We start from the raw sequence: 27,363 nt of genomic DNA on the forward strand, positions 1-27,363 counted from the left end.
AAAAATGGTAGGAATGGATGAAGTTCTTGGACATTATGAACAGGCAAAGCAACTACAGTTTATAAATCCATTCTCTTCAGTATTGAATCAGAAGTGTGGAGTCTTCCTTCTGATGAAAATGTCCTACCTATGGGACATTAGGACCTATAAGACATGGTGTGTTAGTATTTTATTACTGTGATGAGACACCATGGCCACAACAAGTCTTATAAAGGAAAACATTTAATTGCGGCTGGCTTCCATTTCAGAGGTTTAGTCCGTTGTCATCATGGCAAGAAGCATGGCAGCATGCAGGCACACGTATCTGAGAGTTTTATGTTCTAATTGGCAGAGAGCACGAAGATGAAACCCATTTCCTCCAACAAGGCCACACCTCCTCCAACCAAGTCACACCTCCTAACAGTGCCCCTCCCTATGAGCCTATGGTGACTATTTTCTTTCAAACCACTACAATGAGAATTCTTCTAAAAATGAACCTCACACCTGTTGTAGAACAATGAAGCCCTCTAGGGTCCACACAGCCTATGGAGCGATGTGGGTTATTCGATATATTTTGAGCATCAAAAATAAATCAATCAATCAATAAATAAATAAAATTCACCACCCCGAAACAAAATAAAACAAACCACCTAAGGTTTCCAACACATTTAAAGAAATTGTACAACTTGAATTAAAGGAACTTCACTGAAACCAAATGCTGCACAGCAGCTCTTTACTCAACATCGGCAGGTATCTTGAGGTAACTAGAGGCCTGTCATCCTACTGGCCAGTCTCAATTTTGGGTGACAACTGATGTAGCCTGGTCATTCTTTTTTTTTTTTTTTAACACATTTTTATTGAAAGATAAAATAATTCATATTACATCTCATTTTCTATCCCATCCCATACATCCTCCCATTCCTCCCTCCCTCCCACTTTCACCCCAATCCCCCTTCCCTATGACTGTGACCAAGGGGGACCTCCTCCCCCTGAATATGGTGCTAGGGTATCAAGTCTCTTCTTGGTAGTCTGCTATCCTTCCTCCGAGTGCCATTGGGCCTCCCCAACAAAGGGACATGGCCAAATATGGGGCACCAGAGATCCTGTGAAAGTCAGTCCCCAGTCTCCACTTAACTGTGGAGAATGTTCTGTCCCTTGGTTAGATCTGGGTAGGGGTTTGATGATGGTTGCATGTTTTGTCCTTGGTTGGTGCCTTTGATCAAGCAGAACCCCTGGGCTCAGATCCACCCATCATAATGTTCCTCTTGTAGGTTTCTAGGACCCTCTGGATCCACTTACTTCCCTATCCCCTATATTTTTGTCACCTAGAGTCTCAATAGGATGTTCTCACCTCTATCCCACTTTCCTGGTAGGTGCAGATTTTGATGGGACCTGCCCCTTGGGCTAGTGTCCAGTTATAAGTGAGTATATACCATTTGAGTCTTTCTGCTTCTGGGTTAGCTCACTCATTATGATCATTTCTAGTTCAATCCATTTGTCCACAAATTTTGGGAATTCCTTGTTTTTAATAGCTGAGTAGTATTCCATAGTGTATATGTACCACAGTTTCTTTATCCATTCTTCTACTGATGGACACTTAGGCTGTTTCCATGTTCTGGCTATTATGAATAAGGCTGCTATGAACATGGTTGAACAAATTTTCTTGTTGTGTGCTGGAGCATCTTCTGGGTATATTCCAAGGAGAGCAATAGCTGGGTCTTGAGGAAGCCCTATTCCCAGTTTTTTAAGGTAGCACCAGATAGATTTCCAAAGTGGTTGTACTAGTTTGCATTCCCACCAGCAATGAAGGAGTGTTCCTCTCTCTCCACATCCTCGCCAGCATGTGTTGTCACGTGAATGTTTGATTTTAGCCATTCTGATGGGTGTAAGATGGAATCTCAGAGTTGTTTTGATTTGCATTTCTCTGATGACTAGAGATGTTGAGCATTTCTTTAAGTGTTTCTCAGCCATTTGATATTCCTCTATTGAGAATTCTCTGTTTAATTCTGAGCCCCATTTCTCAATTGGGTTATTTGGTTTGGTGGCGTTTAATTTCTTGAGTTCTTTATAAAGTTTGGATATTAGACCTTTGTCAGATGCAGGGTTGGTGAAGATTATTTCCCAGTCTGTAGGCGGTCGCTTTGTTCTTTTGACAGTGTCTCCTGCCTTACAGAAGCTTCTCAGCCTCATGAGGTCCCATTTATTAATTGTTGACATTAAGGCCTGTAGCCTGGTCATTCTTGAAGCTACTTGGGAGAAAAGCTCACAATGAGAGCTGTGGGACGGGGCCATTCTTTTGAGCCATCCCTGTGCTGTGCTACAACTGAGAATAAGAACTTTTAACAAAACTGACGAGGGGTCTGCTGTTTGCATTCCTATTTTGGAGCACCTGCATTAGACAGGAACTGTCTTGCGCGTCTTGGGCCGACGACGTGGTTTGGGCTCTGCAGTGCCGCAGTGGCAAAGGGCACAGCTGTGCGCTGCTCGCTCATAGCCAGACAAAAGACGGACACAGGTTTTTGAAAAGGCATTTTTTTTTTCTCAAATGGCTTTGGAAGTAGACAGGGCAGTGGAAGAGTAGGTAACATCTTTTAGAGGGTTTATTGCCTGCATGTGGAGCCTAGGTAGATGGGAGCGGCACAGATTCGGGTTGTGAGGGAAAGATTGCCAGTGTAGCAAGAAAACCTTTGGATTTGGTTTTTATGTCATCATTTCAGAAAAAGAGAGATGAGAAGAAGTTTTGATGCTTTTGCCCATTTTGTGAACACCGAGCTGATGTGAGACCGAGGCTACCTTAAGGATTAATTTTATAAGCAAAAAATTGGAAGAAAAGGGCCAGCCCGAACTCCCAGCTGTTCTTGCCTCCTTTTCTCTTTTAAAGAACATTACAAAAATAGTGTTTTAGGTTCATGATAAAATTGAAAGAAAGGTCCTGATTTTTTCCCATATTCTTCTTGCTCCCACATATAGGTAACCTTCTATATTAGTATTGATTATCAATCAAATGATGAACTAGTTATCACAGGTGAGCCTACAGAGATGTGTTTTACACCAGGATTCATTTATCTGAGCATTATGCAGCCTCTGGACTTGAACAAATTTATAACGCCATGTGTCCACCGTTGAAATAAACTACAGAGTAATTTTGTCAGCCTGAAAAATCGTTCTCGTCCACGTTCGTTTTTGTGGCGATTCTATAGTGGCTGAAAAGCCGAGAGCCCAGGTAATATCTATGAGGAGGTTCTGATGGCTTGTTTGTGTAGGGGTATGATCGTCACCGCAGGAAGGTTCTGAGTAGTGTTCACAAGGAAATGGAAAGAAAACAATGATGAAATAGAATTTGTTGTCCAGGACATGCTCCATGCCAGTCGGTACCAGGCACTAATAAGGCCTAATCAAGAGCTCCAGAGGTGGGGGATGGGAGACCTCACAGAAGGGCTAGTTACCATGCGCAAGAGCCTCGGAAGCTCTGAACTCTAAACAGATTGTTGTCTCCTAAATAATGAGACACAAGTAATGGAAGATTTAAAGATTTCAAGGCAATAATTAGCAGTCTGAAGTTAAAATGCCTCACTTCCATGTTCTATTTTAAAAAATTAAGGAATAATAGTAATTCATGCTGGACTTCCTCACTATTGTCTTTGTCACTCTTTTTTTTTTCCTCTACAAGGTATGTACTAGAAAAAGGGGTTTTGTAGTGGGTTACAGTTTGGAAGAGGGTAATGGCAGCAACTTACCACAGGAAAATCCTTGGGAAAAAGCCAGGGCCATCGGTAAGGATGCCAGCAGTAAGCAGAAACCTGAGGTTATCAACTTGATTATACAAACTAGGCACATTTCCAGGCTCAGTACCTTGAGGTGGGGTCCTGTGTAAATCAGTAGGGTACCTAGGAGCATCCTCTCCACAGAGCAGTGTCTATGCCACAGGAAGAGAATAGTTTGAATAACTTGCCTGGCTGCCGAGACTGCGACACTGGTAATTATGGGGAGGCTTGGCCTTGAGTAGCCTCTTACGGATGCAGGATCTAACCTTGGACTCTACCTGGGATTGGTGCCAGGCTCCTTTCCCTACGAGGTTTTATGTAGGTGGGGCCCTGTGGCTTTTCCCTATCTTTTCATTATTCAAGTTTAAGAGGTTGTGGGAAGGGGAAATATTTTGGGTGCCAGGCCACTCCTTTAAGTGATGTGTAACTTGATTTCATTGAAAATGCATTTTGACGGCCCTTATTTTGTAGCTAGGGGTCAGTTTGGAGAGGCAAGTTCAGCCCTGAGCTGTGATTTATCCCCACGGACTGTCCTGCTTTTGGTACAGATTTGATTTCTCAGACCCTAAACTTTATTCAATGTATTTCAATTACATTGTTATCACCTCCTTTATACTTTGGTTTTCTGGAACAGTCAGTGTCTATATGGCAAGTTAGAATATGAACAGGACGATGAACTTGGGTTTAGGCCCCCTAAACTGAAAACCTGCTAGAGGACTCATAAAAGTTTCAGGAATGTGTCTAAATCTCAGTTATCTCTTTTGTAAAAATCAGAAAATAACACTCAATTCCAAGGCTTTAAGGATTGAATATAATATGGTATGCAATAATTTAGAGAAGTACTAATTTTTTTTTAAAGTATCAGCTTTGGCTTAAAAATTGAATTAATAAAAAAAAATAAATAAATATCATTAAAAAAAAATTGGCCACACAGTATTGGGCCTGTACTCACAGAAGGAGAATTATGGTGATGGGACAGAGGAAGCATGTTGAACTACACTCTGTAGTCAGGAAGATGCTGGGACACATCAGGAGAAAGTTACAGTGAACTTCTGTGCATCCTTCTGCCCCCATCAGATGGGAGAAGCTGTCTAAAAGAAGAGGGATGCTGACACAGCTGGAGGAGGGCAAATGAAGAAGTCATACTGCTAATAATATAAATATATATGTACAAAAATAAAATAATTAAAAAAGAAAAATGAATAAATGAAAAGAAATATGTGCTTAAAAAAAAAAAAAAAAAAAAAAAAAGACTGACCTTAGGTCCCCAGCAAGTACTGTTTAAAAAAAAAAAAAAAGAAGTTATACTGAAAGAAGCACTGAAACTTAGTCTACATGATTATGAAACCTGTGAGACCAACACATAGAGGGATTATCAGCTCAGAGAGAACAAATTATCACTGTGTAAGATTTGGTGACTGGAGTAATAAAATTTGTATTTATTTCCTAGGGCTGTTTCTATGAATTCTAGAAAATTAACTATCTTTGTAAATTAGACTTTCCTCATTTATAAAATTAACTTAAGAACACAATCAATTTCACTAATATTTATTTATTTTGAGGAGGGTGTGATAGTACATGCTTTAATCCCAGCACTCAGGGAGGCAGAGGCAGGTGGATTGAGGCCAGCCTGGTCTACAAAGTGAGTCCAGGACAGCCAAGGCTACACAGAGAAACCCTGTCTCAAACAACAACAACAACAACAACAACAACAACCAACAAAAAATTATTTTATGTGTGTGAGTATTTTGACTGCAAGAATGTCTGTGCACCATGCACATGTAGTGCCTGTGGAGGCCAGAAGAGCTCCTTGGATCCCCTGGAACTGGAGTTACAAAGTGAGACAGACAGACAGACAGACAGACAGACAGACATATAGAGACAGAAAGAGACACAAAAACACAGAGGCAGATGAGAGAGTGAGAAGGAGGAAGAGGAGGAAGAGGACAAGGAGGAAGAGCAAGGGAAGCCTTATAAAGGGCTGTGTTTGCATCTGCTGCAAACGTGTTGCATGTTAGTTGACTGTTTGTCCTTGTTTGCTCAGTTGTGGCTTTATTCCAGAAGCATCTTGTGGATTTCAAAATTCAAGAATGAAAGAACAAGGCCTCACAAACTATAGTTTTAACTATCCCTAGCCATGACTCTCAAGCTCGGTTCCATACTGAATTACTGGAGCTTTAGAATTTACTGTCACCTGATCTGCAAACAGTTTCTGATTTAACTAGCTTGTAGCTTTACCTGGACATCAGGCAAACAGCTTCAGGGAAGTCTACTGTGCACGAACAGCTGAGATTGGCATGCAACTTTTCCAAATGTTTTGAGGTAAGAGAAAATAGATTATTTTATTGTTTGAGACAGCAGATGTTCTTAACTTCAGGAATCAATTTGTCTTTCTTATTAGGGAATATCCACATATTTATATAAAAACACATGTAAAATAAGTATGCATGGACCAAATTGAGACACATTTAGGTGAGATGCCCCAGAATCCCAATTTTGCCAGTGCTAGTATCAGTAAAATGAAGAGAGAAGTAATATAAATGAAATAAGAGGATGATTGTGGAAACACATTTATGTATTAATGTTTGTTCAGTTTGGAATGCTATCCAGGCATTTGAGCTTATCTTTAATTTCCACATATAACTTTTTGGTCTCATATCACTGACTTTTCTGTAGATTTTGGAGAGAAGCTATATAACAACCATGGCAGTGAGTATGAATGGGGCGAAAGTGTTGCTTGCTGACTCCTGAGCCTCATCTTAGGAAGGACCTGACCTTAACAGATTACTTGAGCCTGGGCAAAGACAGCTAGGTATCAGGAATGCCATGTAAATGTTTTCTTGATGTAAATATATTTATAATATTTGATATGGGCATGATATTTTCAAAAATAGTTGTTGTAAAGGGTTTTGTTCATTTTATTTTTAAATTAGTTTTAAAATCTTTGTACAATATACTTTGATTGTATTCTTTGCTCTCAGCCAACTCCTCCCAGATCCCCCCTCCTTATCCACGCAAACTTATGTTCTTTCTTTCCCTTAAAAAAACCCACAAACCCCACCCCATGCAACCCAAAATAAAACCCACAGCAAAAACCTCCCACCCCACCACAAAATATGGAGTCTCTTTTGTCTCGGTCAAAACATGGTGTCTTCTCTGGGGTGTGGTTGATAGACCCAATGTCACTCCACTGAAGAAAACTGATTTCCCTTCTTCCTGCAGCTATCAACTGCAAATAGCTTCTTGGTTAGGGGTGAGATTTTGTGTGCACATCCCCTTCCATGTGCTGGGATATTTTCTGGCTTGAACTTGTGTGTATGCTGTTACAGTCTCTGTGAATTCATATGTGCATCATCTCAGTGCTGTCTGGAAGACACTGTTGCCTTGGAGTTGTCTACCTCCTTTGGTCCCTATGTTGTTTCTGCCCTGTAAAAGTAATTTTATTCTCCTGGCTCAATTGTTATCCAAGAGACTTTCTGCCTCCTTCTGCTAACCTAGGCCTAGTCCTGGAAGCTTCTAGCCTCCCTACAGTCTAACCTAGGCCTAGTCCTGGAAGCTTCTGGCCTCCATACAGTCTAACCTAGGCTTAGAATGTTTTAGCCTCTGAGACTTACTGCTTAATGAGCTCTCCCTTACTTGTTCTTTCTGAGCTCTGGGTTGGTTGGTTCAACTCAGCTGTTCTGGCTCAACCTCTTATCCCAGCTTATTTATTTAATCTGGCTTCTCTCTTAGCCTGTAGTTGCTATGCTTGGCCTCAAACTAACTCAGCAATTTGCTCTAATCATCTGGCTTCTTCTTATTTTCTGGCTCATTTCATCTTGACCTCAGTTCTCTCTTTGCAACCCATCTGTCTATTACTGTCCTGCTAAAACTGCCTTCTCTCTGTAAAGCTTCCTTTTCCTTTCTCTTCCAATGAAAGTTGGGTGTATCCTATTCTGTCAAATCTTCTCTGATTTGTTATCTTTTCTGCTACTCAATTAGACATTACTGTCAAACATGGGTGCTTCCTTCTACAAAAACTTTACATCTTTTTGGGTCGTTGGCCAAAAGTGTCTCATAGATACCTCCCACTCAAACATTACCAACTATTATTGATACTATTGGTTACCCTCCACAACCTAATGGTATGACCCTTTTGGTAAAGACATTACAGACTTAGATGTGGAGAAATCAAGTTGATGATCAACTAGAAACTTCACCCTTACTGACTGGTATTAATAGTGCTGGAAAGTACTACATACATGGCAGGAAGAGAAAAGTCATCATAAATCTCATCCAGGTACAATTCTTATGAAGTACAACAGTGACCTGCATTTAAGAGTTGCCTCTTGGTTCAATAGTGGCAAAATTGCTCTAGGAGTAACCATCCAAGTTTTGGTTGGATTTAAGGCCTGCTCTATGAGATAAAACCAAACACCTGACAGTGTTAATAAGGCTAAGACCCTGAGACTAGGTATGTCACAGGCCCTGGGAAAAAAAGCTACTAACAGTATTCTATTAAATGAGCACAGCAATAAAGTGACTCATATGGTGATAAGGCTTCATTATTTTGACCATGTTCTGTAGGAAGGGATTTCTACCCTGTAGTTATAACAGATATCGCGACATAACATCTGCCACTAGACAGATGAGTTGATAAAGATTCACTTTTCATATATATGCACATCCCAAGAGGACACTGTACCTATCATGGCAACCAAGAGACTGCAATAAGAATGGAATAAACTATTGGGAGCCATGGGAGCAGGCTTTGGACTGCCAAGAATGTGATACCGCTTCTTTTCCCATCTTTTTTTGAGATGCCAGTGATTTATTTGAATTATTCTGAGAGCACTCAGGAAACTGAAATTCCAGGATACTTAGGAATAAGTAAGTTTTCTTTCTTAGTATTTACCATAAAGCCAGTTTCTCCGCTAGAGTGCTTTTCCAGTATACTAAGGTGGGGAGTAGAATTTATAGTCAGGAAGCTTGAGACCTCCTGATGCACCCAGCAGTTGACAAACCGTGTATTGTTAGCCTTAATTTTAGGCCTTATATTGTATGCACACATTCACGCACACACAAATCACATATGTACTTTCCTTTATGCAAAAAATATTCATGCATATGCAGACACATATATTAAGGATTAAATAAAAAGATGTAAGAAAGAGATGTAGCATTTTGATTATCTCTGCCAAATAAGTAGCTCTGAGCAACCAGGTTTTAAAGAAAAAAAAAATCAAAGCTGGGAAGTCAAGCTTGGTTTTCATAATCAATGTGTATGATACTAGTCTGGATGGATAGGCCCTATTAAGAATAAAAAAAAAATCCTAGGATGTGAAAATTAAAAAAAAACAAAAAACAGTTAAAAAATGTGTTGGTTTTGGTTGCCATATCTGTATTGTGCAAAGTGGACACAATCATCTTGAGCTACAGTTTACTTCCCTTGGGACCTAAAGCATAAAGAAAATTTCACCTTCATTCCTTCCTCGGGCAGGCACATAAGCCCAGGGGATGATGGTATCAGAAGAGAACTGAGAGCAGAGTATGGCGCCTTCAGCCGACTGGATGGCTGGGTGGGACACCTGTCATTGGCTCCCTTCCATTGTGTGCTCTCTAATGCTGGGGCTTCAGGTTCCCCGCCAATGGCTTTTTGCTCGGCCTGATCTGCCTGAATTGTCCCAGCCACTTTGCTTCTCTTTCCCGCTATTTTTATTCTGTTGGCTCCATGCTAATTTATTTTTCCTGGTTTCAACATTTGGGGTAGATGCAAGACTACCTGGGTGGAACAAAAGAACCAAAAACAAAAGGGAGGTTAAAATGTACACTCTGTTTATATATGTGTAATTGAATATGTGTATTTTCTAAGTTAGAATTCAAAGTAATCTTGACGCGTACATATGACATACTTTTCTTATTTTTTATACTTCTCCATAGGCTTCCACCATTGGTTCCTACTCTTCTCCCAATTAGTCTTAACTCTGTCTCTCTCTTTCTCTTTCTCTCTTGCTTTTTTTGTTTTTCGGTTTTTGTTTTTTTTTTTTTTGGTTTTCAATACAGGGTTTCTTTGTCTGTCCGGGAACTCACACTGTAGGCCAGGCTGGCCTCAAACTCACAAAGATCTTCCTGCCTCCACCTCCCCCAGTGCTGTGAAACTTTTGCTTCTTATTACACTTATTTCTTTACCTCTATTGAGATCTCCTCTTCTCTCATGATACCTCATGATATCCTTCCCAACATAAGCACACACGCATACCTGTGTAATTTTACATCTATGTTAAAATTTGGACTTTAGATACAATTGTTATTGTCTGTACAATTGCTACTGTCTGATAATATTATTATCTCCACTGTATTAGTCTTTTATTAGTCTGGATGTCTTTATTAGTCTGAGGACACAGGAGAGGACTGTTGTAGGGGTAATATAAATTATTTTCCATGGCTGGGTTTCAGGTGCCTGTGAGATATTCAAGTCGAGATACGATAAAATAAAGCATATGAAAACACAACTGGAATATTCTCTTGAAAGATTCCTTGATGCAAGTGGTCAGAGCCTTTTATTGAATAATAAACAAAGAGCTAAAAGTGACGAATTTCAGGTTAATTTTGGTTTAGATGGTAAAGTAGTTTTCTTCCACTAGATGTTATAATTGTAAAGTAAGAATAGATACAGAAGGGTGAGTGTGAGTGGAAAATATTCCTTCTACTACACCTGGAAGATGATATACAACATAGTGATTCAGAATGGCTAAAAGCTGGAACCATGAATATAATGAGGCATTTGTATATTTAAAAATATCTCAATTTGAATTTTATTTTGAAGCTGGGCGAGGCCACATATATTAGGAATCCCTGAAATTCAGAACCTAAAACAGGAAGAGGGTGTGTCTGGGCCACACAGTAAAACTTGTCTCAAATAACCTCTTACCAAAAATTAATGAGAAAATATGAAAGATAATCTTGAGATCTAAAATTAGTGTATTCAAAATAAAGGTTAATTTTAAATAGAAGGTTGGAAAAAAAAACAGCATAGGAATTTGCAATAAAGAACCAAATAAAATGAGATACAAATGTAGGAAGGAAAGTTAATTACTTGATTAATAAACTGCTATAAAGGTTATCTGGCTGATTTTTAATTCTAACAAGGGTAAGTGAGAGGATTAAATGCTCTCAGGAAAATGTGTGATTGAAATACTTTCTCAAATACGGGGCGTTTAAATGTAAATGCTGACAACTGTATGTTGAAGTGGCATTAGTGGCACTTCCCCTGCAGATCTCTGTGAGCGGCGGGACAGGGAAATTCATGACGGCGTCCAGATTTGAGCCTTAGAAAAGCAATGTCTTTATTACTCTGAGAACACAGGAGGAGACTGTTGTCGGGATGATATAAATTGTTTTCCACTGATGGGTTTGAGGCGCAGGTGAGATGTTCAAGTAGAGATGAGGTTTGGTGATGTGCGGACAGTATAAGGCTGAGCTAGACATGAACTTACCGTCAGTTGCCAATTGCACAGTGTGAGCAATCTCAGCCACAGTAGATTTATTGTATGTTCATCTCTAGGGAACATGTTTGTGGCTATTACATAAATATTTTTGGGGATGTACAATCTCCTCCTATTTTCTACCATTATAAAGAGTCAGACTGTCATCAGATAGCATCTGAGGTCTGTAGCACAGATTTTTATTTTGATTTCTTATAAGCTGAGGTTACTTTTATACTGCTATGAAAACAATACCCAAAACAAAAAAAGCAAAACCCAAACCAAAAGCCTTATAAAAGAAAGTGTTTAATTTGGGCTTATGGTATCAGAGGGTCAGAGTCCTTGATAACAGAACAAAGGTATAGTGGCAGTAACAGCTGAGAGATTAAAGGTTTTTTTTTTTTTTTTTTTTTTTTTTTTTATGTGTATGTGCTTGCCTGAGTCTATATACACCATACACATACAGGTGCACTTGGAGCCAGAAGAGACATCAGATCTCCTGGAACTGGAGTTATAGGTGGTTCTGAGTCACTTAATGTGGGTGCTGTGGACTGAAATCAGGTTCTCTGCAAGAGCAGTAAATTATCTTAACCATAATGCCATTTCTCTTGCCTAGATTTATTTATTTTAACATTAAATTTCAAGTAAGATTTATATTTATTTATGCATATGTGTGTGTTTATTTTGTATGCCTGTGTGAGTGTATGTCACATGTAGTGTGTGTACCTGCAGAGGCCTAAAGATGTTGTCAGATTACCTGGACTTGGATTTACATGCAGTTGTGAGCCACTTGACACTTGTGAGTTCTGGGAACCAATCTTGTATATTCTGGAAGAGCAGCAAGTGCTCTTACCTACTGAGTTGTTTTTACAATCCCTCATTAGTGGTTCATTTTGCTGCTATAAAAAATTTTATGTGGTCTGGGAAAATGGCTTGATTTGTAAAGCATTGCTTTATAAGCATGAGGGACTGAGTTTGATCTCTTCCAAACCCAGGTGACAAAGCTAGGAATGGTGGCTTGTTCTTATAATCCCAACACTGGGGAAATAGGACACGTGAATCCCTGGAGTTTGCCTACTTGGCTAACTCCAGATTAATGAGAGACTCTTAAGATAAAAACATGTGGGTAGGAACTGAGGAGCAACATCTGAGGTTGTCCTCTTACCTCCACATGCATGTACAAATAAGAGCATGTATACTTACACCCGTGCACATGTACTTGCATGCATGCTCTCTCTCTCTCTCTCTCATGCATGTGCATGCATGCATGTGTGCGTGTGCGCGCATGTGCACGTGCACACACACACACGCACACACACACACACACACACACACAGTGACTTCCTGCAATTGGGGCCAATAAACTATCTCTTATTCCCTTTGAGGCAAGGGTTTTTTTTTTTTTTTTTTTTTTTTTTTTTTTTTTTTTTTTTTTTTTTTACAGCAATGCATATGTTGCTATTGGTTCTAAATTCAGAGACAAATGTGCATTTGTGGAACCCTGTGGTGATGTATGAGAAGATTCTAGAGAGCTTTGGATCTTTGCAAGGCATACGTTCTGTCTGAAGTGCTACATCTTTTGTCTGTATTAAAGTTCTTTAAGAGTCACAGGGCCCAAACTTGCACTGAGTCCCCTCTCCCTCAGTAGAAGAATGGATAAAGAAACTGTGGTACATTTACATTATGGGATACTACTTAGCTATTAAAAACAAGGAACTACCAAAATTTGTGGACAAATGGATTGAACTAGAAATGATCATAATGAGTGAGTTAACCCAGAAGCAGAAAGACTCACATGGTATATATTTACTTATATCTGGACACTAGCCCAAGGGCCATGTCCCACGAAAGCCTTCACTTACCAGGAAAGTGAGACAGAGGGGAGGACTTCCTATTGGTACTCTAGGTGAGAGAAGCAGGGGAGAATGGGGAAATAGAAGGATCCAGGATGTCCTAGAGACCTACAAGAATAACATTATGGTGGGCAGATCTGGGCCCAGGGGTCCTGCTAAAACTATGGCACCAGCCAAGGACAATACGAGCAGTAAACATTGGATCCCTACCCAAATCTAGCCAGTGGACGGGACATTCTTCACAATTGAGTAAAGAGTGGGGTCTGAATTTCACACGAACTCTGGTGCCCCATATTTGACCATCTCCCCTTTAGGGGAGCCTGGTGGCACTCAGAGGAAGGATAGCAGGTTACCAAGAAAAGACTTGATACCCTATGAGCATATACAAGGGGAGGAGGTCCCCCTCAGTCACAGTCATAGGAGAGGGGAGTAAGGGGAAAATGGAAGGGAGGCAGGAATGGGAGGATACAAGGGATGGGATAACAATTGAGAGGTGATATGAATAAATTAATAAAATATATTTAAAAAACAAAAAATAAGGTTCTTTAAGTACAAATGGTTATTCCTCGTAGCAAATGAAAACTTGGTATTACTATATCAGAATAAACACATTAAAGATGACAAGCTACAGGAGTGGATGGGGTAAAGAGCTAATATAGGACTAAAGAGTTGGAAATCTTTCATACTTACAGATGGGAAAGCAAAAAGCCTTTAAACATGATGTACATAACATCATGCGGTAGATAGAACAGGCTTTGATTGTCATGTTTATAGAAGAGAGGAACTTAGGTTAGGAACATTTCGAGTTTTTCAGGCTGCGCAATGACATGAATTATCCTTGCCTGGTTACTACAGCATGCTAATTCTAGAATAAAACTGGCCCCTTGTATTCACCCAGCAGAAGCTTTAAAAGGCGGGTAAACTTTTACAGAGAGGTTTTGTGGCTTTCTGTTTAGGAGAGATGTTAAAAAATAGCAAAGAGCCTCTATTACCCTGAAGGCTCGGGTTTCTGAGACATCTCTGTCTTTGTGTTTAGGATTTACTAAGGCGTGAACCATTTGTGCTAATGCCAGTTACCTTCTTCCAAAAAGTTGTCTTTTAGTAAGGTCACGGTATCTCCTTGCATTTCCTACTCTAGCACAACCTTGGGCCATAATATTCCTTTTACGCACCTGGAAAGCACATATTTTACACTCCTAGTGCTAGCATAGTTCGCTTTTTTAATATAGCACATATATTTCTGAGATGAATGTCACTTAAAAATGGACTCCTATTTTAAGCACTCCAAACTGTGGGCTATGATGAGACTGAGCTCTGGGCAGCTCTTAACTTCAGATGCCTTTTTGTAGCTCTTTTTTTTTTTTTTTTTTTTTTTTTTTTTTGTCACGGAGTAACTTTCCTTTTGGTAGTCCTTAAAAAACTCAGGAAGATCCTTCTAATATGTCAACACCTTGGTGCTGGAAGTCATCGTCAACAGTGATGCCCCACAAGACCCAGCTGTTAGGACAAGGGTGAGATTTGTAAGTTTAAAAACTCAAAGATACAGTCAAGACATTTATGTATAATCAAAATTACTTATATTTAGAAATGGACTCACCCTGTAGTTATTTACGGAAAAGCTCAAATGAGATTTGCTAGTATTTAAAAAAAAAAAGTATATCCATGAATTCACTATTTTTAAACCTGAGCTTTTATTGGACACATTTTCTATGTAATTTAATAAATATTGATGATAAATATATGCATTCATCATTGCAGTTAATATTGGGCATGCATAGTAAATAATGTTTGAACATATGATTTTGACTTGCAATAGTTTGTGACATAGCAGGCGCGAAGGTAATTGACGCCTGCGATTCCCAGTATGAAGAAAGATGAATATTTAAGAAGAAAAAAATATTAACTTCCTTGATTTTATCATTGTAAATTATGTAATTAATCAAATTATTACAATCTATCTTATAAGTAGATAGAATTACAGTGTCAATAGAAATACAAATGTCAAATAGGAATACAATAGATATACATTGATATCTGATCCTAATATTATGGTGTTGGTATTTCTGTCTATTGATGACATCACTGTGACCCAAACAGTTTAAACTCATTTCAGACAATGAAAGAGGGGAAAAGGACACAGGTCATTTGGCTACAAAGCATTCTAGAATGACCACCGACCTTTGCTTTCTCTGCTATATCCCCATTTTAAACCTTTGATTATCTGTATTTGTGACAATTCTTTGCCTATTTTCTTTATTCTTTGTGAATTTCATGCAAGTATAAAATGTGTTCTGATTACATTAACCACTTACTGCCCCTCTAACTCCTCCCTGATACTTCTCCCATCTTTATGTTCTCTTTTTGTAGGCCGGACTCCAGTCAGCACTGTATGTACATGGGTGTGGGGTCATCCACCAGAGCATGGGCAATCTGCCAGGAGCCATACTCCTTAAGGGAACTGACTCCCCCTGTCCCTAGCACTCTTTAATTGCCAAAGATCCTCAGCTAGGCCTGGGTCCTCATGAGCCCCTCTCCATCTGTGCTGCAATGTTGATTGGCTCCTTCTTCTGATAGTCATGTGCATTCAGCCACAAATCCTGGGAGTCTATCAGTGTAACAGCCCTGTTATATCCAGGCAACATTGTTTAGCAGCAGTCCTCCCCAATTTTTGTCTTCTATAATCTGTCCACATACCTTTCTACAACACTCTGGGTCATAAAGGCAGGGTTATCAACAGTTGTCCCATTTATCTTCCCATTCTTTGTAGTCTGACCAGCTATGAGTCATTGTATAAACCACCATCCATTGCACAAAGAAGCTTCTCTCATGAGGACCGAGGACTGCACTAATCTACATGCATTGCGATAAATATTTTGAAGGCAGTTCGATACTATGCCCCATTAGCCAAATAGTACAGTGGGTTCTCCTTTAGTGTATTCAGTATGGGATCTTGGCCAGGCTTGTACTATCAGTATTGATTTCCAACTTGTGTAGTATGTCATAAATCTAATCAGAAAGAGGTTGGTTATTTTAGGTATAAGGTTATTGTGTAATTCAAATGCTGATTTCTGTGCCCCCCTATATCTGATTGCAATCCTTGTTTTGAGAATCTCTTGTTTCCATCTTGTGTAAATACTGCTCCCCAATTGTCCTCTTATATGTCAAAAAAGCGGCTTGCAGCCAGTCTCTAAGAAGCGGAGAGAATAGGCTGGACTTCCTGCCAGCCAGGGGAGGAGGAGTTAGAGGAGGAAGTAAGTGATTCAGCCATACGAAAAGTTTAGAAGACATTAGGAAAAAGAGCTGGAACAGGGAAAGCTAGAAAGTGCAAGTTATCTCTGGGATGTATGTTGGGAGGAAACCAAAATAGCTTAGACAGTTAAGAATAGGTTAATAACTACTCAGTTATTGTGTTGTGAATCTTATTATTAAACAAATATAAAAGTGTCTCAATTATTAGTGTGACAGCTGGGTTAAGAGAAGAACCCAAGAAACACAGTTTTATAAAAATAATTTTAACAGGTTATTTGTGTAACATTCACTTGACTGTTGTACTAATGGGCATACCTTTCCAGACTGGTTGTGACTGTAGCTTGTAGAATTCACAGCTGGGTTAGAGTGTTGAGGATTTTTATTCATCAGCAGCTTGTATCGCATCTTCTGGCACTTTAAAACTCAGCCATTCTGTAGGAATCTTCCATCCTGATTTCTCCATTCCTTATGACACAAGCATGTGAAAATTTTCAGCAATAGCATCTTATTTCCAAGTTCCGATGGGTAACCAAGAGCAATGACAATAGTAGTCTGCTTTTTGGGGGGTGGTCTATGTGACACCTCCTGATAAATACGCTGGATCCTTGTATCCTACACTTGATATTTTTTTTTTATATGGTGTCAGAGAGAAGCATCGTTCATCTATGTAAGGTAACATAAGGAAGCTTCTAAAACAGTAAGTTTTCATAATAAATGTCCAAACATCCTTAGTGTTTGCTACCCCTCTCCCACCCCTTCATTTGTACTACCCTCTCAGACCCCTCTCTCTTATCCAGTCCCTATTATTTCATTTTCTAAATCTGTGTTTTCCCTTTAAAATTCCCTCATGGCTTCCTTCTAGTTTCCTGACTTTTACAAGTGCTCCAAGTTAATCACAGAGAATTAAAAATTCAAAGTTTGAACCCACGTATGAGAGAGAACATGCGGTGTTTGCTTTTTGGATCTGCGTTACCCTACTCAGAATATTTTCCCCCAGGTCCATCCATTTACCTGAAGATTGTATAGTCTTTGAGAATTTTAACTTGTATCTAACACATTCTGGCTACTCTCAGTTCCCATCCTCTCTTCTCTCCCTCTTTCCTGTCAACTCTCCTCCTCCTAGCTCCCTCCTTCCCACATTCATGTCTTTTTGTATTGTTTTCTGACCCTAGTGAGTTTAACTAGGGCTGTTTTGTGACCAAAGTGTGAGCTATCTATTAGAGTCACAGTTTCCTTGTCCTCTTGAATAATCGTGTGTAGTTGTTAAGTTCCGCACTTAGCGCAACATGTAGCTTCTGTAATCACTTCTAATATATGTCTTAATATTTTCTCCCAAACTTATACTGATAGCCTTTTAAAATTTCACAGTTCCAATTAAGAATTTAATGTATAATATTTATACTTTTGAGGTAATATACGTAATAGTATATGTTTACTATTTGTAATATAATTAATAATTATAGCATTATAACTTGGTCTGCGTATTTAATAGACAATGCTTAAATTAATATGCTTGGCCTTTTCATTTCTTCTAACACCATCATTTCTGTGTGTTGGGTCTTTGTCTGTGTTGGATTTTTTAATATATAATTTGCTCATAGATTTACTTTGAATACCTGGTAGTTTGGTCCAAATTCCATTTTCCCTCTCTTTGCTGTTGTACTTATTGTAACTTCTGAGATTGAGGTTTTTAATTACTTCTGTCAGTTGGCTTTTCTGCTCTAGCTCAGTTCTTCCTCCATGACTATGATTGTAGCAACTAGTATGTGTCCTCCACCATGGCACATGACATTCTAAACTAAAAGGTTTGACTCCTTCGGCTCATGGAAATACCTTGTGTAGAACAGGGCAATTATAGAGTTTACTTAGTAATACTTTTATTAAAACTCTCTGAAGTGATGTGTGAAGCTCTTACTATAGTTTTCACTCAACACATGGTCAGCTTATAAGTTAAATGGATTCTGTTATCAGATGGATTCTTGAATAATAATGTGAAAGGTTTAATGGCTTAGGAAAGCATATATGATCACCTTTGCTGTGTGGTGATCGGAGATGTTCTGGAACCAACCTCTTCAGACTATGAGTCAGAGAGGAAGTAAATGCTTCAGAGATGCTATGTTGCCTTTACATGCGTTGTATAGATAATGAAACAACAGAATGCAATAAAAATAAAAACAGAAGTAAATAAACAAAGGTGCACTGTGCAGAAATCCGTGTTCAGGAAAAAAGAAAGATTTTCCACAAAAGATACAGTTAAGAATAGTTCTTCCTGCACTGATTTGTGCTTGGGCTTCATCTGCTCCTTAGGGAACATGACTTTATTGAGTCTCCTGCTGAGAGCATTTGGAGACATTGTTCCTATGGCAACAGACTTCAAAGTGGCATAAATCCAAAACACTTTTCTTGCTTCTTCTATCATCCGAAGAAGAATCCTCTGTGGTACCAGGGGAAGTGTCAACCTTTAATGAAGTCTGAGTGGGCTGTCTGTGCCCCATGGACTCATTTTCCTATGGGGCTCATTTCTGGTTTATAATAATGGTTTATTTTCTTTAATTGTCAGTTAACAAAAAAAGAGACTGAAAGAGAATTGGGATTTATCATAATTACCAAGGCAGTGACACATTTCTAAGTGTAAGGTTTACATTTGAGGTCTCTTGTTACTGAGACGTTTTCGAGATAAATTTCATTAAATCATTTTTTAAAAGATTTATTTGTTTAACCTGCATGTATGTATGTGTGCCATGGACATGCCTGGTGCTGGTAGAGATAAGAAGATAGCATTGAATTCCTGGGACTGGAGTTACACATCCTTATGAACCACCTTGTGGGCTGTGAATTGAGCCCGGGTCCTTTATAAGAGCAGCCAGTACTGTTAGCCACTGAACCATCTCTTCAGGGCTGAAATGTGTTTCGGAATGAGCACTGATACACATACAAACATCACCCAGCACTCATAACTAACGCCCATCACTCACACACCATCACTCACACACCTTCACTCACACACCTTCACTCACACACCATCACTCACACACCTTCACTCACACACCTTCACTCACACACCTTCACTCACACACCATCACTCACACACCTTCACTCACACACCTTCACTCACACACCTTCACTCACACACCTTCACTCACACAGGAGTTTCTTGTGAAATGGAGTACAAGCAGCTTCCGACAGGATTCTCTTGACCAGAATGACTAGAATAGGGTGTGGAATATGAATGACTCCTGACAAGCTTTAATAAGTTTTGGTGCTCAGGATGATCCAGAACTTTCCTTCTGATGTATGGAGAAGGAACTTAGTTCCTTGTCTAAATTAGCCAGAGGTTTTTTGGAAAGGCCAGGGCAATTAGAGAGCTGAGGTTTTGGATTCCCAGAGTTCAACTTCCCTCACCTCTTTGAAGGGCTGCTGAACTCTTTTTTTTTTTGGTTTTTCAAGACAGGGTATCTCTGTGTAGCCTGGCTGTCCTGGACTTACTTTGTAGACCAGGCTGGCCTCAAACTCACAGCGATCTGCCTGCCTCTGCCTCCCAAGTGCTCGGATTAAAGGCGTGCGCCACCACGCCTGGCTAGGGCTGCTGAACTCCTGATCTGTGCACACTTGAAGTATCCTGTGTTCTCTCTGCTTGCTTATCATCCTGTTGATCTTGCCTCATTTTCCCCTGCAAAGTGTATACAAGATGCTGTGCTTCTTAATAAATGTGACTGGATGAGCCATCAGCTGGTACAAGAACTCCTGATCCCAAACTTTCCTACTTTCTTTTGTTTTTTTTCTCATCCCCTGGCTCTTCCCTCTCAGAAACCTGTCACTGATGAATGAGTTGTTGGTCCACGTCAAGTAAGAGTGTGTTGATAGGTTTGTGAGAACCTTGCAGATTACTGATCTGGACAGAGAATGGAAGGCCGAGCACACACTTGGCCTGTGAGTGTTTGAGGAAGAAGAACTTTTGTTGAAACTAGAAATGGGTTCACAAAAAGAGAAGAGTTGGGACCGGTAGAAAACTCTTACTTGATTTCATGAGATAGACTTTGTGGCATGATTGAACATGGATTTTTGAGAAACAGGGAACTGGTGGTGGGGTAGGAAGCAAGGAGAGGACAAAAACAGTGAAGGAACATGATACTCTCTTAGGATTCATCTATGTGAAAGAGTCTTGGTTAAACGTTTTTCTTTTCATTCTTGGATAATTTCATATGTGTATCCTGAGTTTTCCCTCATTTCTTCTTCCTTCTTCTCTGCTGAAGCATGTCTTATTTCCAAGATTCCATCTAATTTCATGTCCTTTTAATGGCCCATTGATCTTAATTATGGTTGCTTGCATGAGTGAAGGGTTATTTACTGGAAAAAAAAGCTTTCAAGAAACAAACATTGCTTCAATGCTGCTCTGACCTCCCTCAGCTCTCCTTTTTTTTTTTCAGCCCTTGATTGTCTTTTTCAATCCACGTAACTTTTAGCCAGACATATTTTCTCTCATTCTACCCCTAAATTATATACATTTTATTTTTGCATCTGTATATTTTTGGAAGATTTAGCAAGTCTTATCCTCAACTCAGACTCTATGTTGGGCTCCTCCATTTTCTTGATCTAACTTGGTCCCTGTGACATCTTACAATTATCATCTTTATCCTCATTTTGCAGGTGGGGAGGTTGAGAATTGGACATTAATGAACATCTGTACCAGCAAGCCATGTTTTGCATTTATTGTTAGTGGTATAGAATGTACGAACTTACTTGCCTTTCATCAGTTCATGGAGAGATCATATGTTACAATGAACAGAATGTCACAATGATAACAATAGTCATGAGTGGAGCTGTTGGATGCTTAATGGTTAAGTACATAGGATGTGCTGAGTTAGTTTCCCTTAGAGAGTAAGCTGATAATGATTGGAGAGCCTACAGCATTCTGATATTTTACAGGTCATGCTCAAGATACATACAGTCTCTAGAACATGAAATTTCAGGTAGTTGATAAATAAAGTTGTTCACATTTGTTTTTTATTTTTTATTTAATTAACTTATTCAGATTACATCTCAGTTGTTATCACCTCACTTGTATCCTCCCATTCTTCCCTCCCTCCCTCTTTCACCCTATTTCCCTTCCCTAGGTCTGTGACAGAAGGGGACCACCTCCCCCACCATATGGTCACAGCCTATCAACTCTCATCTTGGTAGCCTGCTTATCCTTCCTCTGAGTGCTGCCAGGCCTCCCCACGAAGCGGAAGTGGTCAAATATGGAGCACCAGAGTTCATGTCAGAGTCAGTCTCTGCGCTCCATACAGGAGAATGTCCTGTCCATTGGCTAGATCACATTTGTTTTTATGACATGAAATTAACAGCTCTGGGTAAGGTTGTAACCTCCCAAGTCAGGTAAGGAATACTTTGTTGAGACTTGTTCCAATACCACTTTAAGAATATCTTAGCTGAGGCTTCTGCAAAAATCTATGCTGGAGACAGAAATGTGTTGTGTAGGTAGTTTATTTTATTTTATTTTAGAAAGGATCCCAGGGATGAAAAGAGTAAAATGGGGGAGAAGGGAACAGTCAATGCAAGTATATGGTATTGGTTTCTTTAATGCAAGTCTTTGAGATACTACAAAATATGAACCACTAGAAAAACAGAAGGACATTTAACCTCTGGTAACTGGCAATAACTACAATACAAAGCTTGCCCAAGCATCTGAATAACTGATGGATTATCACATACATTTTATTTTGTGGCTATGGAGAGCTGTGACAGAAAGTAAGAGATAACCACTATAGCCAAAATGCAGTTCTCTTTGGCTATACCTGGACAATGCTTGTTGCCATAGGTCCCCAACTCAAAAAAGATTGGCTAAATAATAGAAAAGGAGGAAGAAATAAGTCTAAGGCAAAGCATTGGGTGATGGAGCCTGAATTTAGGGCTTGGTAAAATAGTCAAAGTAGAGGGTAGAGCCACTATGCAGGGTCAACATTTATAAAATTTATAGGGTCCTAAAAAGTATAGAAGATACTTTATTACAGTTGCCAACTACTTTTTTAACAGTCTCAAATTTCTTATCATATTGCTCCTTCATTTAAGTAATAAATTATATCTGAGTTACAAGTTATAAAGAGAACCTGAAAAGACTTTCCCATCAAATTGCTGATCTTGAATAGCCCATTAGATAAACTGTTCTCTCTCAGCACAGTCAGACCAGGTCACTTCTGCCTTCAATGTGGGCCATGGAGTCACATTATCTACACTGCTATTGTGGTATTTGGGTCTCTCCTCAGTATGATCCTGGGATGCTATTCCAAGTATGATGCCAACTCTGTGCCTAACTCTTAAGGACAATTAAATGTCTCCTAAGGCAGTATAACTGCAGAGGTTGGAGACCCATATTTATTCTTTGTTGTACCATGAAACAGCTCTCTGATGACTGGAGCTTTGCTTTTCTTGCTGAAAATATAGAAATTGATCAGACAACAAGAGGGAAACCTAGGAGATTGTTGATTAAAAAGTCTCATTCCAGAGATTCTGATTTATTATGTTTGCATTAGGGGAGCAGGATACACACACTTCAAATACAATTGTAGCTCTCTAGTTGTGTAGCTAGAGGTAAAGTGATATTTTAAAATACTTCTAAAAATTGTTGAGGTCCTAAGAGTGAACTTGGATTGCCATTAAGCTCAGATGAGGCTCAGATGAGGGCGCTGAGGAGGTAAATTTTATCATAAGAGAGAGATTAGGAAAACAGCAAAGGAGGAGAACCAGAACAAAAGTGTCTGGTAGGGCGAAGGGAGTCAAGCTACAGCACTTTCTCTGGTTAAGTATTGATTTTGGAAAAATTGTTCCTAACTGATGGAGATTCCTGATCAATACCAAGCTCAAATTCCATGAGCTGTTAAGCTGGCTTCTCCTGTGGCTTAAGATTACACAATTCCCCTGATGAACTGAAATGTAGTCAGTTTGTGGAAACCCTCCTCTGAACTGATATAGCATTTCATTTTTTACCTTTCCTGGACTTTATCACATTTTTAGTTGGATATTAAACTGTAATTTTCAAGACATTGTCAGAGCCTTAAAGGAAGGATCTTTGTATATTTCATTACTTCCCATTGGGAGATTATAAAAGTAATTTTGACACTACAGTTGAAGTAGAGCAGACCTAGGTTTAGTGTGGTCTCCATAGCTTAGTATCTGGAGAATTAATTCCTCTCTAACTTGAGGTTGATAAATGCAGCCCATATGATTCAAAGGAGAAGAAAAATGTACTATTGTGTGTATGTGCGTGCACGTGCAGTTTTTGTATACATTAACTTGTATATGGTGGGTTGTTTTTGTTTTTTACCAGTCTTTTGCATGGCACTGAATAGATGTTATGTGAACACACACACGCACACACACACACACACACACACACACACACACACACACACACACACACACACATGTGCACTTCAACAAAGGGTCTTCTGTATTCCAGGCTGGCCTCAATCTCATTATGGAGGTGGGATGACATTGGATTTTCATTGTAGTTCATCCTGCCTCATACTCCTCAGTGCTAGGATTACAGGCAGGAACAATCAAGCCTGGTTTGTGTTGAACTGGGAATTCAACTCAGGTCTTTATGTATACCATGCAAATACTTATCAATTGACTTGCATCCTCAGTCCCTCAACAAGTATTTTTGTTACCAAAAGCCCATTCAATTATTATCAAGGGTATAAATAAAATTTTCTTCTTTTTAAAAAGTTAACATCCAGTGTTGTGTTGTGACCCTCAGGGAATTTCAGGCTTCCTTTATTAATCAGGTCCCATGCCTGCAAACCTAGAATGCAATTGCTCAGGCTTCATGAGAGCTGAAGAAGAAGCTCGGGGCAAAGATCTTTAGAGAGTGTTTCTCTAGCTTAGGTGGTCCAGGCAGCAGAGAGGGCTCCTCGGGCACACCCCGCTTGCAGAGGAAGTTGAGGTGTCTGTTTTCAGCCCATGTTTGAGATCACACTGCAGCTTCCCTGAGCAACAGGAGGATTGGAGTTGGACAAAAGGAAGGACCCTGACAACTAAGGAATGTGAGTAGTTGAATCTGAGTGTGAAAGAGCAGAATGATTTCCTTTTTATTAATTAATTTATTTATTCACGTTACATCCCAATCATAGCTCCCTCTCTCCTCTCCTCTCAGTCCTACCCTGCCTCCCTCTTCTCCAGACTCCCCTCCCCTATTCCTCAGACAAAGGAGAGTTCCCTCATCTACCCACCCCAGCACAAGACTGGGCATATCCTTTTCTCCTGTGGCCTGGTGAGGCAGCCCTTACAGGGAAAAGTGATCAAAAAGCAGGCAACTGAGTCCATGTCAGAGACAGACCCAGCTCCCCTTACTAGGGGACCCAGATGAAGACCAAGCTACCCACTGGGTACCAATGTGTAGAAAGCCTAGGTCAAGTCTATACATGGTCCTTGGTTGTTGCTTCAGTACCTGCAAGCCGCTTTCTCACTCCCCAGGCCCTGGTTAGTTGGCTCTATTGGTCTTCTTGTGAAGCTCCTGTCTCCTCTGTGTCCTTTTCTCCTTCCCACTACTCTTCCACAAAGCTCCCTGCACTCTGCTCAGTGTTTGGCTGTGCATCTCAACATCTGTTCCCACCCATTGCTGGGTTGATCCTCTCAGAAGAAAGCTAAAGACACACATGGTATGTAGTACTCCCTTATGAGCAGATATTAGCCATCTAGTACAGGATAATCACACTGTAATTCACCTGAAGAAGCTACATAACAAGGAGGGCTCAAGGAAGGATGCTTGAGTCTCACTGAGAAGGGGAATTAGATTAGACAGAGAAAGTGATTGAAGGAAGAGAATAGAAAATAAGAGGGAGTTGTGAGGGAAATGAGGCTGGGAACCATGTGAGGAGAGTAGAGGGGTATGCAGGAGGACAGAGGGTTTGCAGGGAGAAGAAAAACTGTGGGCAAGGGCATCTCTGAAACAAGCTAGAGACCTATGACAGGGTAGGCTCCTAGGAGCCTAGTGGGGGTGACTCTAGCTGAAACTCCTAGTGGGGAGACATGGAGACTAATGAGGCCATTCTCTAACCAGACAGGACTCATAGTGGAGGGAGAGGAATACCACCCTACCCCATAAAAATTTTGACCCCAAATTTGCCTTTGCCTACAAGGTGTGCAGGGATAAAGATAGAACAGACAGAGGGAAGGACCAACCAATCCATGCTACATCATGAGAGAGGGAGAGGGACAGGGAGAGGGAGGCAGAGAGGGAGGGAGGGAGAGAGAGAGAGAGAGAGAGAGAGAGAGAGAGAGAGAGAGAGAGAGAGAGAGAGAGAGAGAGAGAGAGAGAGAGAGAAAGGAAGGAGAGAGAGAGCCAACTCCTGACACTATTACTGACCCTCTGCTATGCTTGCAGATGGGAGTCTACCATAATATCCCTTTGACTAATTTCTAAAGCTCTGCGAAAAATTCCTGCTTCTTCTCTGTTCAGGATAATTGTAAGCAGGACACCTAGGACACAGGCTGGCTTCAACATCTGAGAGAGTTCTTCCCAGAGACTGGCACACCTTTGTCAACTGAACAAAGGCTGGAGGTAGAGGGGTCACAACAGCACAACCAAAGCAAAGACCAGAGAGTCCTCTTACTGGCTCTCTGGGGTCCTTTCTAATCTCACCAACCCTTGTGTCTTCCTTGATACACTGTAGTGTGGAGTCACTGGGACCCTAGGAACAGCTGCACAGGTAAGCAGAAACCAGAAATCAGACTCTGTTGAAGTTTAGAATCTGTGCACAGGCAATTCTCTAGACCCCAGGAAGCAACAGGGAGGGCAGCAATGTTTTCTGTCTCTCCCTGCAATGGCTCCTTTCTTTTGTCTCTGCAGAATGCCTTAAGGATGGCAGCTGAGAATGCCTCTTTGCCAGGGTTCATCCTCGCAGGCCTGACAGACCAGCCAGAACTCCAAATGCCCCTCTTCTTCCTGTTTCTAGGTTTCTATATGGTCACTGTGGTGGGGAACCTGGGCTTGATCACCTTGATAGGGCTGAACTCTCACTTGCACACCCCTATGTATTTTTTCCTCTTCAATTTGTCTCTCATAGATTTCTGCTATTCCACTGTTATCACCCCCAAAATGCTGGTGAGTTTTGTGTCAAAGAAAAATATCATCTCTTACCCTGGCTGTATGACTCAGCTCTTCTTCTTCCTTTTCTTTGTTGTCTCTGAGTCCTTCATCCTGTCAGCAATGGCATATGACAGGTATGTCGCTATCTGTAATCCTTTGATGTACACCGTGACCATGTCTCCCCAGGTGTGTTCACTCCTTTTGCTAGGTGTATATGTGATGGGATTTGCTGGTGCCATGGCCCACACGGCATTCATGGTGAGACTGACCTTCTGTGCTAACAAGCTTGTCAACCACTACATGTGTGATATCCTTCCACTTCTGGAACGATCTTGCAGCAGTGCCTATGTGAACGAGCTAGTCGTCTTCATTGTTGTGGGCATTGACATAGGGGTGCCCACGGTCACCATCTTTATTTCTTATGCCCTCATCCTTTCCAGTATTTTCCGAATCAACTCCACAGAGGGCAGGTCTAAAGCCTTCAGCACCTGTAGCTCCCACATAATTGCAGTTTCTCTTTTTTTTGGGTCAGGGGCATTCATGTATCTCAAACCTTCTTCCCTTTTGCCTATGAATCAGGGGAAAGTGTCCTCCTTGTTTTACACCATTGTGGTACCCATGCTCAACCCACTAATCTATAGCTTAAGGAATAAGGATGTCAAAGTTGCTCTGAAAAAAACGCTGAACAAAAGTTCATTTTCCTAAGAAAAGGGGAATGTTTTGAAAAGTCATTCTTTTCCCCTTTCATAATTGATATATAGGTCATCATATGTTACATAGAGGATAATTTTATTGTTTTCTGGATGAGTTAATTTTCTCCATCAGAAAGGTTTGTTAGAAGATTTTTTGTTTTTGTTTTTTTTTGAGACAGGGTTTCTCTGTGTAGCCTCGGCTGTCCTGGACTAACTTTGTAGACCTGGCTGGCCTCAAACTCACAACGATCCACCTGCCTCTGCCTCCCGAGTGCT

General features: G+C 40.2%; 1 protein-coding gene across 3 annotated transcripts; it reads left to right on the forward strand.

Annotated features, from left to right (window-relative positions):
• Window positions 1-16,217: 16,217 nt before the first annotated feature.
• Window positions 16,218-27,100, forward strand: LOC127197994 (olfactory receptor 145). Of its 3 annotated transcripts, none has more exons than XM_051155800.1 (2): window positions 16,218-16,242; window positions 26,175-27,100. In XM_051155800.1, the coding sequence occupies exons 1-2, from the start codon at window positions 16,218-16,220 to the stop codon at window positions 27,098-27,100; spliced, it is 951 nt and encodes a 316-aa protein (XP_051011757.1). The 3 variants fall into 3 exon arrangements, with proteins under 3 accessions (XP_051011757.1, XP_051011758.1, XP_051011756.1); XM_051155801.1 differs by lacking the exon at window positions 16,218-16,242 and adding an exon at window positions 16,404-16,434 and having other exon boundaries at window positions 26,196-27,100; XM_051155799.1 differs by lacking the exon at window positions 16,218-16,242 and adding an exon at window positions 22,983-22,999 and having other exon boundaries at window positions 26,167-27,100.
• The last annotated feature ends 263 nt before the right edge of the window (window positions 27,101-27,363 follow it).

Source organism: Acomys russatus, chromosome 14 (genome assembly GCF_903995435.1).
Source record: "Acomys russatus chromosome 14, mAcoRus1.1, whole genome shotgun sequence".
NCBI lineage: Eukaryota > Metazoa > Chordata > Mammalia > Rodentia > Muridae > Acomys > Acomys russatus.